General features: G+C 40.6%; 1 protein-coding gene across 1 annotated transcript in view; it reads left to right on the top strand.

The window, feature by feature from the left end:
- LOC137502930 (uncharacterized) overlaps positions 1-8,947 on the top strand; it is a 42,969-nt gene extending 34,022 nt beyond the window's left edge. The window contains exon 3 of the mRNA XM_068230138.1: positions 8,581-8,947. Within this exon, the coding sequence (XP_068086239.1) occupies positions 8,581-8,813 (233 nt within the window). The 3' untranslated portion in view covers positions 8,814-8,947. The remainder of the gene's footprint in view (positions 1-8,580) is intronic.
- The last annotated feature ends 9,964 nt before the right edge of the window (positions 8,948-18,911 follow it).

The following is an 18,911-nucleotide window of genomic DNA, read 5'->3' as shown; positions in this document are numbered from 1 at the left end:
TTCCAAAGAAGTCAGAGACTGATAAACTGGTTATTTAAAAGTAATATTGAGAAGAGAATAATTACAGGTGTGATGTAATATTATTGGAAGGGTATATTTGATAATCTGTTTAAATAAATTAGAGTAAGAAATTAATGGTGTCAGAAAGTGTTTTATATCAAGGTCAATCTGATATTCGAACCCAAGTCCTCAGCCTGTCCTGTTCATAGAACACGACAAGGGAACCAATGTTTCTTTCTAATCACATTTGCAGTTATTGCTCTGTTGCTATTTCCTGCAAACTGTTTTTCTTGTTAATTTATTACATGCCCACTTTCTGCAAGTTTGGAATAATGTGGCCAATTGTTGTTGCATAAAACACTCTGAAACCCCACTGTTATTATTTAGTCGGTTATGGCAGTACGCGGTGAGACAACTGATATGTGCGCGGTGAAACGCATTAACTTACGATGTTTGCCACTCGCAGCACAGTGGTCCATTTCTCCCATCAGCGCACGGAGCCTATAGATGTACGTACTGAGCGCGCATGCTGTGAATGACGACCAAAGTACTGCAATGTCCATATTCAAAAACGGTACTTACTTAACAGGCAAGGTTCTTAAACACTACTAAAGGTTGGGCCCAACGCGAGACGAGCTGCTATTGGTTAACGAAATGACGTCACAGTAGGAGCAAAGCAGCCGAGCCCAGAGCGCGCAAATCAGTAGGAATCTCATATCAGCAAACATTACAGTTTATCAGAACTAATTGCAGACCAGACATAAAGATTACTGCTGTTATAAGATTGAAAAAAGAGTACAGCATAGTAACTTTTCATTATTTCTATTACGAATAAGGCGTAAATGTAACGTGACGGCACACTGACCAACGCTTGAAATTTATTAACATTTCCAAGTTCCTCTATTTAGTTTAAAGAAGGTTACGCGCTCTCAAATCTGTAAACATAAATATTTAGAGATATGAAATGTTTGTAATATTAAATCTTTACAGCAGAACTACCGTATGCTAACGTACGATATACAGACTCACTTCCGCAGGTATCGAGTTTAAAGCTTAACACATAACAGCAGCAGAAGTAAGTTCATATTCGAAACCATGCATAGATAGTCCTGGAAAACCTACAACCTGTTTTTCAGTCTTTGACCGGGTCAGGGATGTAATGAATGAACGTTATTATTATTACAATGGGTCGCCACTCCCAAAGTGATTTATTAATGACTGATAAATGCTATGAAATGATAATGGAGAGTGTTGCTGGGATGAAAGATGACAGGGAAACCCGGAGTACTCGGAGAAAAACCTGTGCCGCCTCCGTTTTGACCAGCACAAAACTCACATGGAGTGACCGGGATTTGAACCACGGTATCCAGTGGTGAAAAGCCGACCGACGCGCTGCCGTCTGAGCCACGGAGGCTCCGTATATATAGTCTACTTTTGAAAAATTAAACAATAAGGAAGAACAGGAGAACACTTCATTAGAACACAGTCCTACCTGTGAGATTAGATGTCATGAAGTGGTTGCTTTTGAAGATGAAATCCACTGTCGTGCCTTTCACCGATGAGCTGCTATGGATTTTTCAGTTCTTGCCCGAATGTTCATTTGTCTTATGCGTATAAATATTCTCGTTTTAACATACATTTTTACTATTTCTGGTGGTACAGTGGGGAATTTACTGCTAATTATTTGACACACTTTGCGTATAATATTAGGTATGCGTCACAGTTCATCACCTCCGTGAGTGTCCGTAAAAATTAACTCAAATTCCTTTATTTGGTTTACCATGGAACGAGTAGACCTCCCCACAGGGGCTGTACCAGAAGAAATGGAAAGCATTTCCCCAGTGGGACTTCACATTGACCTATCATATTTTCTTTCACGGTAGGCGATGTAGCCGGCGAGATACCGAAATCCCTCTGCTGAACAATCAGGTGTCGCTGTAGATTGCGGTGAATCATTAACGGCACGGTTTTCTATCGCAACGATACTGTACTATGAACACATAGATTTCACTCCAGCTACTATTACACTGTTTACGCAACTAACGAAAAGAAAATAAGTGCACCTCACTGCACGAAACACAGCAACTTAAGAGAGATCTCACAGAAACGAACTACGACACACATACTATGCAAAATACAGCAGGCCACTATATAAACCAACAGCAATATACGGGGAAAAAAATACGTATAGTTATTACGTGGAAATCCTTTCTTTGTAAGACAGACATATATAAACAACGAAATGAGATACACGTGCGGTTGTATGCTACACAGTCGCGGTGCTCCTGTGATGACGTCACGCGCAGGACGAGGGAAAACTAACTTCTACTGCGCAACCAATCTGGGCCACCCGTGCTTAACAGGTAGGGACCCTCTTAGAGGCAGCCTTGCTCGAGGGAGTGGCACCCATGCCTATGTGAATCCCAGAGCACATTGACCCTGTGTGTAACATCTGGTAAGTGATCCCAGCTCAGGGTAAAGGATAAAGACCTCAACAGCAGGAAAGGCGGAGAATATGATTCGGTACGGTGGAGCTGGCGGAGGAGGCAACCCATTCCTCTGGGGGTAGTACAGATGGAACCCACTGCCTTGTGGAATGAGGAGAAATCCTCAGAGTCTAAGGGAGTAAACTCCAAAAGAAAATCCTCAATTACGTTAGGCCTAGTAAGCCAGTAAAAGAGCTTACTTGTAGTTGCTTTCAAAACACATAAGAGCCTCGGAATGCATTTAACAACTAAATAAGGTGCCAGCATGAGCAGACTCATGTCAGGGATGATGGTTTATGGCCTGATGATAGACAGTATTTTGCAAAAATGCAAAAATCCCGGAGGAGACTAACACCGATTGGGACCATCAACTTACTCAGTCTCACAGGAAAATGTGAAGAACTAGTGGACCTCATGCAAAGGAGAACATTAATGATAATGGGGCTGAGTGTGTCGTAGGTACATCGTAACTGACGTAAAACCTTCAATTATTATGTTTAATATATTTTAATCATAGTTTATTTAATGCCAAATCATCTTTTATTAAATGTTAAACATGACTAGTATATGGTTTCTCTGTATATATGTAGTATAAAATTGTATAACCTCAAATACGTATTGTATAACCTAAAAATGTATAGAGTCGAAAGCTGTAGAAAATTCCATAATGTTCGTATATTAGACTTACTGTACTATATTTGGTATATCTGAAAGGTTCTGGAAACTTAAAGTAAGGTTTTATTATCCAGCAAGGTTTTATTATCCAGATACATGTAGAAGCATTACGAATGTTGTAGATATTTCCATGTGTATTTTTAAATAGCGGAGAAAGTGCGGGTACCCATTCGACTAGCTGGTCGATCGATGTTTTGAGTGTGTTCCATGAGTGTTGTAAGGATCCTTCCAGAGGTCGATCATTCTAGATGGTTGATCGAATGGTATAAATATCGAGCTGTCAGTCAGTGAAGGCAGTTCTCAGTTCCACTGCCTTCGTGATCTCTAGGCCGTACTGTAGCTCTGATGACGTCACGCTTTGGGTGGGACTTGGAGGCGATACGCATCCGCTCCGCTTGAATTACACACTTGTTTAAATTATTTAAGAAACTATAAATAACACCTTATAAAACCAAAAACTATTCTTAAATATTTGTTAGTTCTGACATACAACGTAACGTAACGTTCTATTTCTCGCGTATATCCGTTCGTTTCCGTGAGTACAGGCTAACACTTTGGGACATATTCTTGCGTTTCTATCCATTTTCTAGTCAACTGGAACATTCACATCATACACATTGATAGACAACAAGCAACCAATTACCAATATAATATGCTACAAATGTAAATTATTTCTGTACCACCAATTCAGTACCTACAAGAAAGGTTACGAGTAAGCTAACCTCCAACAATAGCCAAACATTTACTGTCACTGTCATGAAATTCAGTTACTATTTCAGAAAAGTAGTATTTTAAACAGCAAATAATATCTATGCAATTATTTTCATATTCAATTTTCATGGAATAACCCTGTTCCATTGCCTATGATATGAAAATTGATAGGAAAAATCTCAGCAGAGTTATTTCGCAATACATTTCTACCTAAAATGGTAAAATGCATAAATTGTACTTAAATATACAGATACACCGATTTCAAATAAGCCGTAAGTCTGATTACATAAAAATATATCTAATGTTACCCATGTTCTTGATATAATGAGAAATTTTAACTCACCATCTGGATGAGACACTATTATTTCCCTCAGAATTTAGTCTTCAGAAAATTGGTTGATGCACACAACTGTTTGGTGATTAACTATTAATTTTTCCCTAGGAATAGCCTTCTTCCATAACCTAACTCTTTCTTCATCAGAAGGAAACACAAATACTGGAGAGTACTCTCCTCGTTTATAATTTGCTTTGCAGCCAGGCACATAGCATGGCGATTTCTCTCACTGATAACCTTAATTCAATTATATACACATCGAGGTAGATAAAACGCTGAATGCACTAACTCAATTCATCTTACACTAGGGATATAACATTACACAAATAAACTACAAAATTAAAGCACGGCAGAGCGATATTCTTAACCTATAGCCTCGCATGATTACACGCTCACACTAAGTTTTCTTCACTAATTCAGGACTTTTCACTTAATAATACAGTCGACAACGCCTCAGTCTGATTTATATTGGAGTAAACACGTAGCCAACGTTATAAATTTCAATAAAACAGCAAAGAATTCACATGTAATTCAACTAACTGACCTGCTAACCCCCCCCCCCCGAAGGATCAGCTGATTGCTTTCCCGAGCTTGCTACAGTATGGCCTGTACTTCACGAAGGCAGTGCCAGTTCTAAGTTACAGATCTTGGTTCTTGGGACTCAGGCAAGTGATGGAGTGACTGTTGGGCTCCGAGGCGGAGTCAGTCAGACCATTGGACTCGAGTGAGTGAGTTCTCGGCGGGGAATTCAAGAGAGAGTATGTTATAGTGCGCGCGTCATTGTTGTTGATATCTGTACTTGACAGAATCGACTTCAGGGTACTCCACTATTGAGTGTTGTATATAGTGTCATTTGCTACCGTGTATAGTTGTGTGTTTTGACGTACAGTGTAAATAAAGTAAGTTATATAAGGAAGTGAACGTGTTCTCGTGTGATATTTATTTACGTCAAATAAAATTGCATCGTGGAACGATAAGTGAAACCAAATAGAGAGGGAAAGAAATGAAGAAGTTAAAAAAACAGTATACACTGTATTGACATGGAAATGACAGAGAGATGAGAAATGGTGTTGGTTTGATCATGAGTTAAGATCTAGAAGGAGTCGCTGATACCGGTATTTTAGTATGTTAGCAACAGAATAATAAAGGTGACTGTGCATTTAGGGAACGGAAAACTAACTTTGGTACAGGTGTATGCACCTCAAACTGGATGCTGTCAAGAGGATAAGAACCAGTTTCTTGTTGATTTGGAAAAAAGTTATTAGTAAAGAGAGAGTAATCATTATGGGAGATCTGAATGCATAGATTGGAACAGATAAAACAGGATATGAGGATGTAATGGGACCTCATGGATATAGTGGAAGAAATATAGGTGAACATTCTGTATGAGAAATGGGTTGGTGGTGAAAAACAATTGGTTCATGAAGAGACAGAGCCATAAGATAACACAATACAGTTGGGATTGACTACAAAAGACTGTAATTAATTGGGGAAGGTTGATCATCATGGTTTGAGACCAAGAGTGGAGTTCAGCAAGGAAGTGCACTGTCCTAATCACTGTTCATCACTGATATGGACGATATAATGAAGAATGTCAAGGAAAAGTTAGGTGAACTGAATGCAGTGGCCTTTGCTGATGATATCTTGATATCTTGATTTGGGGTGAAACAGAAGAGGGAAGTACAGGCCAGACTTAACATGTGGAAATCCCAGTTCCAGGAATATAACCTCAACATCAGCAAGACCAAGACACAGTGTTAATGGCTGTCAACAGAGATGGGCATCCAGCAAGTGTAAAACTAGGAGACTACCAGCTAGAGTGTGCGGATAATTTGCCTTACCTTGGAAGTGTAATCTCGAGTGATAATTTGGTCGGAAAGGAAATTACAAACAGAGAGCAAAAGGGATCAGAATTTTACGAACAAGTAAGAACACTTCTATGGGTTGACATGATTCCATGATTCCAAAACCGGCCAAACTGATGATGTTGAACAGCTATTTCATACCATTATTAACCTATGGTGTCGAAGCGTGCACCCTCACAAATAGAGATTCATCAAGACTGCAAGCATCAGAGACAAAATTATTTAGATCTACCAACCAGAAGACTAAAATGGACAGGTTAAGAAATGAGGTGGTGAGGAAAGAAGCCGGAATAGAATAGACCAAATCGGCACATCCAGACTATGGTGGTATGGGCATGTGGTGAGGATGGAGCCTACAAGAACAGCCAGAATAAATTTGGAAAGACAGGTGAAGCGGAAAAGACCTGCACAAAGACCTAAAACCTGATGGATGGACATGATCAAGGTTGATCTAGTTACCAGAGGATGGACAGTGGATGATGTTCTCCATGACAAGTTATATATGAGATGCTTGTTGTTTAAAGGGGCCTGCCTAACATCTAGGTCATCGGCCCCTACTTGTATATGGATAGGAAGAAGTGGAAGAGGCTCTTTAACAGTACCCACAAAACTGGACCTCTGCAATGAAAATGATGACTTACTTTAAAAAAAGCATGCTTCGTATATTATTATTTTTTGTGAGTAGTCTGCAGGGCCCCTTGAAGGCCTAGGCCTGCCTGCTTTGACCTAACATTACACCACTTGTCTTTAGCGTAACTTTTAAGGATTCAAAATGCAAACAGATGCACGAGGTGGTTCTTTATAATAAATGGACCCACTGTCTCCACCAACAAATACAAAACATGCACCTCATTTTTTTATTATTTTTTTTTACATAGTTTCCCAAATCTGACATGGATTTTTGTCATCAGATTGGCAATTTTTTGATGCTGTCATCAAAGAAAGAAGGAGAACATGTGTGCAGCCATTTGCACACAGTAGCTGCAATTGGGAGTTAGAAAGTGGGGGGGCACAAAAATATATAGAAAACAAAAAAATGGAGGTCTGGGGAATATAGTGGGGGATAGATAACAAAATATAAACAAAATAGCTACAAAATGGTAAGTTTTTATGCTCTCTGAGTAAATTTTGACAGAGAAATAAAACTTAAGTCTATCAACTTAACTGCAGTGATATTTCTGGGGGGATTTCGATTCAACTCTATACAATAAAATTTTCACCAAAGGAACAATTACACATGAGTGCAACTAAGATTTTGTGCCATTAGGCCTACATACCAATCGTGCTTCTGCATGCTTTTACACTAGTCTGTACTACTTGCTGTAAAAACAAAGCAAAGTCATCTTCATAACGGCCATGAAGGCCCTTGGAGTGGTGGAAAGTAAAGGCTTCCCCTATCCATAACCTTGGCTCTTGGTGGGGTGAAGTACTCATTTTCAGTGTAGGCTGAGTGAACCTCGGGGCCATGTGCATATCCAAAAGTGGAAAACTCGCTTCTTAAATTTTTATACTTCCTGATGGGGAATCAAAGCCTTGTTCTACCGGGTGATACGAGCATGCCTTTACCGCCTCAGCTAGAGTGGCGCTGAAAAATCGGTCAGCTGGATCGGATGACATTTTGTGCATATTTCTGCTAAGTATTTTTTTAAATATTTGAGAAATTAAAGGAAAGAATTAGGTAATAGACAACATTGTTTTAAAAATAGCTTTTCAAAAAATAATTCCTAGACTTTTCTCCACAAAGTGTGGGGGTGGCAGAATCCCCCCCCCCCCTCCGCAAATCACTGCTACTGTTTGCACACGTACTGCTGCATCATCATGAAATCACATTCCTCCCGGTTTTTCTTTCAGTGGTCTAAATCATATCCTTCCTCCTCGTAGAAATTCAGATGACTCTGACAAACTTCCTGGCGCAAATTTTTTGTTCCTGAGCGAGGAGAGGAGGAACCCATCTGACAAAACAAATTTCCAAAGGTTGTGTTCATATTTCATGATGGCTTCAACACTTCCAAAGCTTATTCCTATGAATAAAGCAAATTCAGAAACTTTTGTGTGCTGATCTTAGTCAATAAATTCATGTACAGTACGAATGTTGTTTGCAGTGATGCAAATGGTGGGGCTCATTTTCCTCTACTTTCCGTCCTGCCAAAAATTGTTTGTGACATTCATATACTTTGGTCTTTGAAAGAGTTGCTTCCCCAAACTGTGCATAGAGCCTTCCGCAAGCAGTCGCTCTGTAGTGTGTGATGCATCAAGACCCTACTCCAGACATCCCCACTAGCATCTTCTCAAGGCCCCTCCCATTTCCGTTCCCTACCAGAGCTGCTAGTTCTGAATTCCGGTTTATATTTGATGCATCACCATACTTTAGTTGCAGGCCTCTCAGACCCATGCTTCGTCCTTCTAGGATTAATATATATTGTTTGTTTCTGAAGGTTACCAAGTTTTTTTCTTATTTGTTTAAGCTGTGATTCTGAAGGTTACCAAGTTCTTTTCTTATCTGTTTAAGAATTGGTAGTCCGTGGGTGCGGGCTTCCTAGTGACCTTCCAAAACCTAGCGATTCTACACCGGTGCCAGGTAAAGAATACTCCTGTGGAAGCGACGAGTGCAATAGTGACGACACCCCATTCAAAAAAGGTGACTCCACTAAACCTGGTAACTCTTCTATGGCCTCCCTGACGAATAAAACTTTCATTCTTCTTCACTGTATTTCTCAATTGTTTATCAAATATTTCAAGTAAAATGTCAAGAAATCCATATTATACAATCAAATGTTTTGTTTTTCAAGCTCTTATTTTAAATTAACTATTTTACTTTCCTCTAATTAGTACAAAATCGTTGTAATAAACAGATTTCATGTCAAATAAAAGTTACACAACTCTAGATGAAATGTTTACAATTTTTGTGATTTATTTACATCCAGTGGGTTGTTCAAATGGTTCCAGTGTACGGGGCCTACACCAGGACTATTTGTTACAAGAACTGGAGAAGATCCAAAAGAAAGCAGCACAATTTGTTCTCTGTGATTTCTGACAAAGGAGTGTTGTTGTTTGTCCAACCCTTGTCCCAGTTTTTTATAACCGGATGCCCTTCCTGACGCCAACCTCATTAGAGGAGTTAATGAGAATGGAAATTCTAAGTTCCCATGGAGGGAATTAGATATTTTTTTCCTTACATCTGATCTGTTGTTTGGAGTTAATGAGATGAAATGAATGACGTGATATATGATAGTAGGAAGGGAGACGGGGAAACTTGCTGCTGGCACATAGCCTACTCCTGTCGAATAGCACCAAGAGGTCTGCTCAAGGCTTAACGTCTCCATCCGACAAACGAATCACCATTGATACCGTCATATGCCCTTGCTCCAAACGAGCACTGCGGAGAGGTTTGGAATTTAATCCAGGCTTCTGGCACGCAATCTAGTGATTCGAAATTGTATACCACCAACTCCCCTATCCTGCTGGCCGACATTCTGATGGTGACATTTTTTTGACCAACGGGACTCGAACCGGCTAACCATGGTGTCAGACCATTTAGACTTCAACGCCTTAAAAATCATGGCCACCAGACGGGCTATTTCCGACAAAGGAGTAATGTCACAATCGAATTAAAAATCTTGTACGTTCCACCTTTTTTCACAGGGAGTAAAGAATTCAGGGAGATGCCTTGGAGCTCTGAGAGTGAAGCCCAATTACAGTGGTCTACATAGGGGGCGTGGTTGTAAATAGGCACGAGAATGCATGCTGTTTTTTGATAGCCAAATCTATCACAGTTTATTAATCATCATAAATAGTAGTTAATAGAGCCGGCCCTGTGGTGTAGGGGTAGCGTGCCTGGCTCTCAGTGGTGGTGGTGGTGGTGATTATTGTTTTAAGAGGAAGTACAACTAGGCAACCATCCTCTATATAACACTAATCAGAGGGAAAAATGGAAGGGAACTGACACTTCGAAAAATGAAGATATCGGTCAAAGAAAGACAAGGGCCACGAAGGGCGTGAAAATGAAAGACTCCCTAGCCCTCGCAAACCTAATAGTGTCGGGGTCGGAAAAGAACAAGAGTTGACCAAGTGAGGTCAGATAGGATAGATGAAAGTGTGGAGCCTGCACAAGTAAGTGGAAGCAAAGCCAGGACTCAGCTGAGGACCCCGTGGTCACCAACCCACGCGCCAAAGTTCAGATCCCCTGGGGCACCTTTTAGTCGCCTCTTACGACAGGCAGGGGATACCGTGGGTGTTATTCTACCGCCCCCACCCACGGGGATGACAAATGATTCCTGGCCAGGTCAGGGATTTTTACCTGGACCTGAGGGTTGGTTCGAGGTCCACTCAGCCTATGTGATTAGAATTGAGGAGCTATCTGATGGTGAGATAGCGTCCCCGGTCTCGAAAACCAAGAATAACGGTCGAGAGGATTCGTCGTGCTGACCACACAACACATCGTAATCTGCAGGCCTTCGGGCTGAGCAGCGGTCGCTTGGTAAGCCAAGGCCCTTCAAGGGCTGTAGTGCCATGGTTTTTATTTTTTATTTTTAGTAGTTAAGTGTTGTGAAGCGTTTCGGTCTCAAAAGTATTGGAACTGGGTGTTAGTCAAATACCAAGCCCAACCAAATGTCAAGAAGAAGAAATCTACCACAGCTCATTGACGTGAATACGGTGAACGCAAATTGTAATTGCAGGAATTTTCAGATGCAAACACTGTACGACACGCTAAAACGTAAAAGAGATAGGCCTACTAATATTTAGTTGATGTTTTTAGCTCTTACAATGTCGTGTTGTGCATACGGTCGTGCGAATCGGAAATCAAAAAATATTCCTGGAATAACATTTCATAGGTAAGATTCTAAGTATGGCTTGTGATATGTAGAGCAGTATATTATATTACCTCCATTGTTATTGTGCTAGTATTACGGAGTCTCAGAAGAATTTTTAGGTTAGACTTGTTGTTTATCGTCAATTTTTCCTGACCTTTCCTGTTCATGAAAGAAGGAGAGCAGAGTGGATTAAGGCCATTAGAATGGAAAATTGGATACTCTCTCCTTACACCAGAACATGTTCAGCACATTTCAAACCGGAATTGTTTGCTCGGTCCATGAATAAATTTGTTTTGAAGGAGAATGCAGTACCTACGGTACTATTTTTGAAGCATTCCCTTTTTACCTACAGAATTAGAGCACTCAAGGCCTAGGGAGTTTTTCATTTTCACGCCATTCGTGGCCCTTGTCTTTCCTTGGCCGATACCTTCATTTTTCGAAATGTCAGATCCCTTCCATTTTTCCTCCTAATTACTGTTAATAGAGGATGGTTGCCTAGTTGTATTCCCTCTTAAAACAATAATCACCATTACGTGTCGTACAAGGCGATTAAGGGCCTAAGGGGCTCTTAACTTTCGGAGTGTGGGTTAGAGTCCAAGGGACTCTTAGCTGAGTCCTGCATTGTTTTCACTTGTTTCAGAGGATGGTTTTACTTCCTGTTAAAACAATAATCAACACCACCACCACTCCAAAATATGTAGTAAGTAATGTTGCTAAGCCCAATTCGGTGATCTATTGCGCATTCCCCTAAAGCATTCAGATTGCGGTATGCCGTTATTAATAGCCTACTCCTTATCTTTACTGATATCTGGTGAAGATTTGCATCTCCTGTTTTAATATATTGGATAATAGTACCGAGAGTCAACAAGCGAGAGAGGAGATTTAAGGCTGCGGGTCATGAGAAACGCTTCCTTAGAGCTTAGTAAAAAGCATTAATAAGTCTGTTTGCCATAAAATTTTGTTACAGTTAATCGCCGTGTTATTTTGAAAACTATTGTACTTAATTGAGCGATAAGTTTCCCTACTCCCAAGAAAATGTCTTAGTTTGTATGTATCCACAACGTAAGAATTGCCATGTTTTGGTAACCATGGGGGGCGTGCCGTTCGCTTCAAGCGATAGCCACAGAGTAGTGTAGCGGGCAGCTCCCTGTATACTTTACTCCCTGGTTTTTCAATACAAATACAATGTTGTTAGATGGTTTTTACAACATATATTTTATTGCAGAACTAGTTTCGGCGCTCATTTAGACACCATCAGCTGCATAATAGGTAGAGAAAAACTTGGCGATATAATGTAGTACAACACACTGATATAATTAACTCCTTAATATCAGTTTTATGTTGAGTTTAAAAACTCTAACTTACAAAAAGATAACCCTTGTGAGTCAAAAATATAAAAAATCTCTTTGTGAAGAGTTGCCTTCAATATTCAGTGATGGCTATTATTCTATACACTCGTAAGTATCGAGTTCATATAACTTACAATTTTAAAATTGAAAAATTGGAGCTGAATTCAGTCATCATTATCATCATCCTAAACCAAGCGGCAGTTGGAAAGGTAAGTAAAGTTCAAGAAACATGCAATTAACTAGCAACACAACTTCCGATTACATTAAGGCGGGTACTCGCTAGGAGGCTGCAACATGCAACGCAACGGTTGCTGCAACCCTGTATAATGTGTACGTTCGTCAAACCTCAATGCAAACACCAGTAGTTACGCAGCGTTCGTTGTGACACATGCAACAATGTCACTCAGTATGATCGTCATAAGTTCTGTGTATATTCTGCTGCATTACCCAATCGAGGACTACAAACATCCCTGTCGTTGGTGGCAAGGTGACTTTTACAAAGGTAAAGCTAATTCCAATTTGCTTCTGGATTTGAAATCACAAGAAATAAGTGGATATTTTAAAAAATTCACTCGTATATCACCGACCAATTTTGAGCATTTATTAAATTTGATAGAACCAAAAATAAGAACAAGGGACACAAAATTTAGAAAAGCTATATCTGTTCAAGATAAATTGGCACTTACTTTAGATTTTTAGCCACCGGTGACAGCTCAACCAGCTTGCAGTATCTCTTCAGAATATCCAAGCAAGTCATAAGTATTTTTTTTTAATTCGCTTTACATCGCACCGATACAGATATGTCTTATGGCAACGATGGGATAGGAAAGGGCTAAGACTGGGAAGGAAGCAGCCGTGGCCTTGATTGAGGTACAGCCCCAGCATTTGCCTGGTCTGAAAATGGGAAACCACAGAAAACCATCTTCAGAGCAGCCGACAGTGGGATTCGAACCCACTATCTCCCGGATGCAAGTACACAGCTGCGCGCCCCTAACCGCACGGCCAACTCGCTCGGTAGTCATATGCAAATCTGTACCACAAGTGTATCAAGCAATCATCAGCGAATTAAAAGATCGCCTAGAGGTACGGTTCATTTTATTTTATTTCATTTCATTATTATTTTTTTTTTTTTTTTTTGTGAGATTTATAGGTATTGAAATGATTTGGCATTTCACTGAAGGGTCCCATAATAGGCCTAATGTCCGACTCGTTGGCTGAACGGTCAGCGTACTGGCCTTCGGTTCAGAGGGTCCCGGGTTCGATTCCCGGCCGGGTCGGGGATTTTAACCTTAATTGGTTACTTCCAATGGCACGGGGGCTGGGTGTATGTGTTGTCTTCATCATCATTTCATCCTCATCACGACGCGCAGGTCACCTACGGGTGTCAAATAGAAAGACCTGCACCTGGCGAGCCGAACCCGTCCTGGGATATCCCGGCACTAAAAGCCATACGACATTTCATTTCATAGGCCTAATGTAGAATTGCAATATAATTCTATTAAATTTAAACAGGATTCCTCAGTTCACTCCATGACCTCTGCGCACCCTGACTACGAAATGTGCCTGGAACACGTCAACGAACACACTGCGCGCCGCTTCGTGTTTGCCAGAATACCGACAACCAGATGGATCACAGCACGCCTTGCTGCGAACGGTTGCAGCAACGAAGCTCAAGGTGTACTCATTAGAAAAATATAGTTGCAGCAACTGTTGCATTGCATGTTGCAGCCTCCTAGTGAGTACCCGCCTTTACGTCAGCTGCTGGTAGCCAATAGCACCCGTGCTTGCAGTCACATGCTCCATTGGCTGTTTGGGAGGAAGTTGAGGTTTGGAACAAAAGTACTGGACGACCTCGGAAACACAGAACATCAACGGATTTCAATGCCACCACAGCTTATTCATGTGGAGTGCTTGTATTGCTGTTGCAAAACACAAGGACCTGATGTCCCTGTTTCCTTACATCCCTGAAAACCACACTTTCACCTATCCTATCCGACCTCCCTTGGTCAACTCTTGTTCTTTTCCGACCCCGACGCTATTAGGTTTGCGAAGGCTAGGGAGTCTTTCATTTTCACGCCCTTCGTGGCCCTTGTCTTTCTTTGACCGATATCTTCATTTTTCGAAGTGTCGGATCCCTTCCATTTTTTCTCTCTGATTAGTGTTATATGGAGGATGGTTGCCTAGTTGTACTTCGTCTTAAAACAATAATCACCACCACCACCACCTGAAAACCATCATACCGTGTACCGTGCTCTTCAACCAGACACAATAGTTGCAAATATCAATGAGTATAGGTTTCGATACAGATGACTGCTTAGCGTCAGTGCAACTTGAATTCCAAACGCTATTAGTAAACCTTGAATGTAAAAAAAAATTCACGTATAATACCAATATAGTCGGTCCGTTATTGAACATTATAAATTTTCCAGCTAAATCATTCCTGGTTGAGAGCATTTCGTCCCAGTGTGATAAGTTCATTAATCAAGCTGGCACACTTAGCACACTGGGGCAAAATGCTCTCAACCAGGAATGAGTTAGCTGGAATAATGTCCAATAACAGACCAAGTATTTTGGTATTACACTCATTCAGGACAATCATTTCACATTCCCTATGGGAATCAACATATATCAAAGAAATCCACGTTGAAGTAAATTTGAACCTAACTGCATTTAAAAAAGTAGTTGAGCACTCAAGGCCTAGGGAGTTTTTCATTTTCACGCCATTCGTGGCCCTTGTCTTTCCTTGGCCGATACCTTCATTTTTCGAAATGTCAGATCCCTTCCATTTTTCCTCCTAATTACTGTTAATAGAGGATGGTTGCCTAGTTGTATTCCCTCTTAAAACAATAATCACCACTACGTGTCGTACAAGGCGATTAAGGGCCTAAGGGGCTCTTAACTTTCGGAGTGTGGGTTAGAGTCCAAGGGACTCTTAGCTGAGTCCTGCATTGTTTTCACTTGTTTCAGAGGATGGTTTTACTTCCTATTAAAACAATAATCAACACCACCACCACTCCAAAATATGTAGTAAGTAATGTTGCTAAGCCCAATTCGGTGATCTATTGCGCATTCCCCTAAAGCATTCAGATTGCGGTATGCCGTTATTAATAGCCTACTCCTTATCTTTACTGATATCTGGTGAAGATTTGCATCTCCTGTTTTAATATATTGGATAATAGTACCGAGAGTCAACAAGCGAGAGAGGAGATTTAAGGCTGCGGGTCATGAGAAACGCTTCCTTAGAGCTTAGTAAAAAGCATTAATAAGTCTGTTTGCCATAAAATTTTGTTACAGTTAATCGCCGTGTTATTTTGAAAACTATTGTACTTAATTGAGCGATAAGTTTCCCTACTCCCAAGAAAATGTCTTAGTTTGTATGTATCCACAACGTAAGAATTGCCATGTTTTGGTAACCATGGGGGGCGTGCCGTTGGCTTCACGCGATAGCCACAGAGTAGTGTAGCGGGCAGCTCCCTATATACTTTACTCCCTGGTTTTTCAATACAAATACAATGTTGTTAGATGGTTTTTACAACATATATTTTATTGCAGAACTAGTTTCGGCGCTCATTTAGACACCATCAGCTGCATAATAGGTAGAGAAAAACTTGGCGATATAATGTAGTACAACACACTGATATAATTAACTCCTTAATATCAGTTTTATGTTGAGTTTAAAAACTCTAACTTACAACAAGATAACCCTTGTGAGTCAAAAATATAAAAAATATCTTTGTGAAGAGTTGCCTTCAATATTCAGTGATGGCTATTATTCTATACACTCGTAAGCATCAAGTTCATATAACTTACAATTTTAAAATTGAAAAATTGGAGCTGAATTCAGTCATCATTATCATCATTCTAAACCAAGCGGCAGTTGGAAAGGTAAGTAAAGTTCAAGAAACACGCAATTAACTAGCAACACAACTTCCGATTACATTAAGGCGGGTACTCGCTAGGAGGCTGCAACATGCAACGCAACGGTTGCTGCAACCCTGTATAATGTGTACGTTCGTCAAACCTCAATGCAAACACCAGTAGTTACGCAGCGTTCGTTGTGACACATGCAACAATGTCACTCAGTATGATCGTCATAAGTTCTGTGTATATTCTGCTGCATTACCTAATCGAGGACTATAAACATCCCTGTCGTTGGTGGCAAGGTGACTTCTACAAAGGTAAAGCTAATTCCAATTTGCTTCTGGATTTGAAATCACAAGAAATAAGTGGATATTTTAAAAATTTCACTCGTATATCACCGACCAATTTTGAGCATTTATTAAATTTGATAGAACCAAAAATAAGAACAAGGGACACAAAATTTAGAAAAGCTATATCTGTTCAAGATAAATTGGCACTTACTTTAGATTTTTAGCCACCGGTGACAGCTCAACCAGCTTGCAGTATCTCTTCAGAATATCCAAGCAAGTCATAAGTATTTTTTTTTTATATTCGCTTTACATCGCACCGATACAGATATGTCTTATGGCAACGATGGGATAGGAAAGGGCTAGGACTGGGAAGGAAGCAGCCGTGGCCTTGATTGAGGTACAGCCCCAGCATTTGCCTGGTCTGAAAATGGGAAACCACAGAAAACCATCTTCAGAGCAGCCGACAGTGGGATTCGAACCCACTATCTCCCGGATGCAAGTACACAGCTGCGCGCCCCTAACCGCACGGCCAACTCGCTCGGTAGTCATATGCAAATCTGTACCACAAGTGTATCAAGCAATCATCAGCGAATTAAAAGATCGCCTAGAGGTACGGTTCATTTTATTTTATTTCATTTCATTATTATTATTATTATTTATTTTTTTTGTGAGATTTATTGGTATTGAAATGATTTGGCATTTCACTGAAGGGTCCCATAATAGGCCTAATGTAGAATTGCAATATAATTCTATTAAATTTAAACAGGATTCCTCAGTTCACTCCATGACCTCTGCGCACCCTGACTACGAAATGTGCCTGGAACACGTCAACGAACACACTGCGCGCCGCTTCGTGTTTGCCAGAATACCGACAACCAGATGGATCCCAGCGCGCCTTGCTGCGAACGGTTGCAGCAACGAAGCTCAAGGTGTACTCATTAGAAAAATATAGTTGCAGCAACTGTTGCATTGCATGTTGCAGCCTCCTAGTGAGTACCCGCCTTTACGTCAGCTGCTGGTAGCCAATAGCACCCGTGCTTGCAGTCACATGCTCCATTGGCTGTTTGGGAGGAAGTTGAGGTTTGGAACAAAAGTACTGGACGACCTCGGAAACACAGAACATCAACGGATTTCAATGCCACCACAGCTTATTCATGTGGAGTGCTTGTATTGCTGTTGCAAAACACAAGGACCTGATGTCCCTGTTTCCTTACATCCCTGAAAACCACACTTTCACCTATCCTATCCGACCTCCCTTGGTCAACTCTTGTTCTTTTCCGACCCCGACGCTATTAGGTTTGCGAGGGCTAGGGAGTCTTTCATTTTCACGCCCTTCGTGGCCCTTGTCTTTCTTTGACCGATATCTTCATTTTTCGAAGTGTCGGATCCCTTCCATTTTTTCTCTCTGATTAGTGTTATATAGAGGATGGTTGCCTAGTTGTACTTCCTCTTAAAACAATAATCACCACCACCACCACCTGAAAACCATCATACCGTGTACCGTGCTCTTCAACCAGACATAATAGTTGCAAATATCAATGAGTATAGGTTTCGATACAGATGACTGCTTAGCGTCAGTGCAACTTGAATTCCAAACGCTATTAGTAAACCTTGAATGTAAAAAAAAATTCACGTATAATACCAATATAGTTGGTCCGTTATTGAACATTATAAATTTTCCAGCTAAATCATTCCTGGTTGAGAGCATTTCGTCCCAGTGTGATAAGTTCATTAATCAAGCTGGCACACTTAGCACACTGGGGCAAAATGCTCTCAACCAGGAATGAGTTAGCTGGAATAATGTCCAATAACAGACCAAGTATTTTGGTATTACACTCATTCAGGACAATCATTTCACATTCCCTATGGGAATCAACATATATCAAAGAAATCCACGTTGAAGTAAATTTGAACCTAACTGCATTTAAAAAAGTAGTTGAGCACTCAAGGCCTAGGGAGTTTTTCATTTTCACGCCATTCGTGGCCCTTGTCTTTCCTTGGCCGATACCTTCATTTTTCGAAATGTCAGATCCCTTCCATTTTTCCTCCTAATTACTGTTAATAGAGGATGGTTGCCTAGTTGTATTCCCTCTTAAAACAATAATCACCACTACGTGTCGTACAAGGCGATTAAGGGCCTAAGGGGCTCTTAACTTTCGGAGTGTGGGTTAGAGTCCAAGGGACTCTTAGCTGAGTCCTGCATTGTTTCCACTTGTTTCAGAGGATGGTTTTACTTCCTATTAAAACAATAATCAACACCACCACCACTCCAAAATATGTAGTAAGTAATGTTGCTAAGCCCAATTCGGTGATCTATTGCGCATTCCCCTAAAGCATTCAGATTGCGGTATGCCGTTATTAATAGCCTACTCCTTATCTTTACTGATATCTGGTGAAGATTTGCATCTCCTGTTTTAATATATTGGATAATAGTACCGAGAGTCAATAAGCGAGAGAGTAGATTTAAGGCTGCGGGTCATGAGAAACGCCTCCTTAGAGCTTAGTAAAAAGCATTAATAGGTCTGTTTG

The sequence above is a fragment of the Anabrus simplex genome, chromosome 13, assembly GCF_040414725.1.
Source record: "Anabrus simplex isolate iqAnaSimp1 chromosome 13, ASM4041472v1, whole genome shotgun sequence".
NCBI classification, from domain to species: Eukaryota; Metazoa; Arthropoda; class Insecta; order Orthoptera; family Tettigoniidae; genus Anabrus; species Anabrus simplex.
Note: the sequence above shows the minus strand (reverse complement) of the source record. Positions and strands in the feature narration are given on the sequence as shown.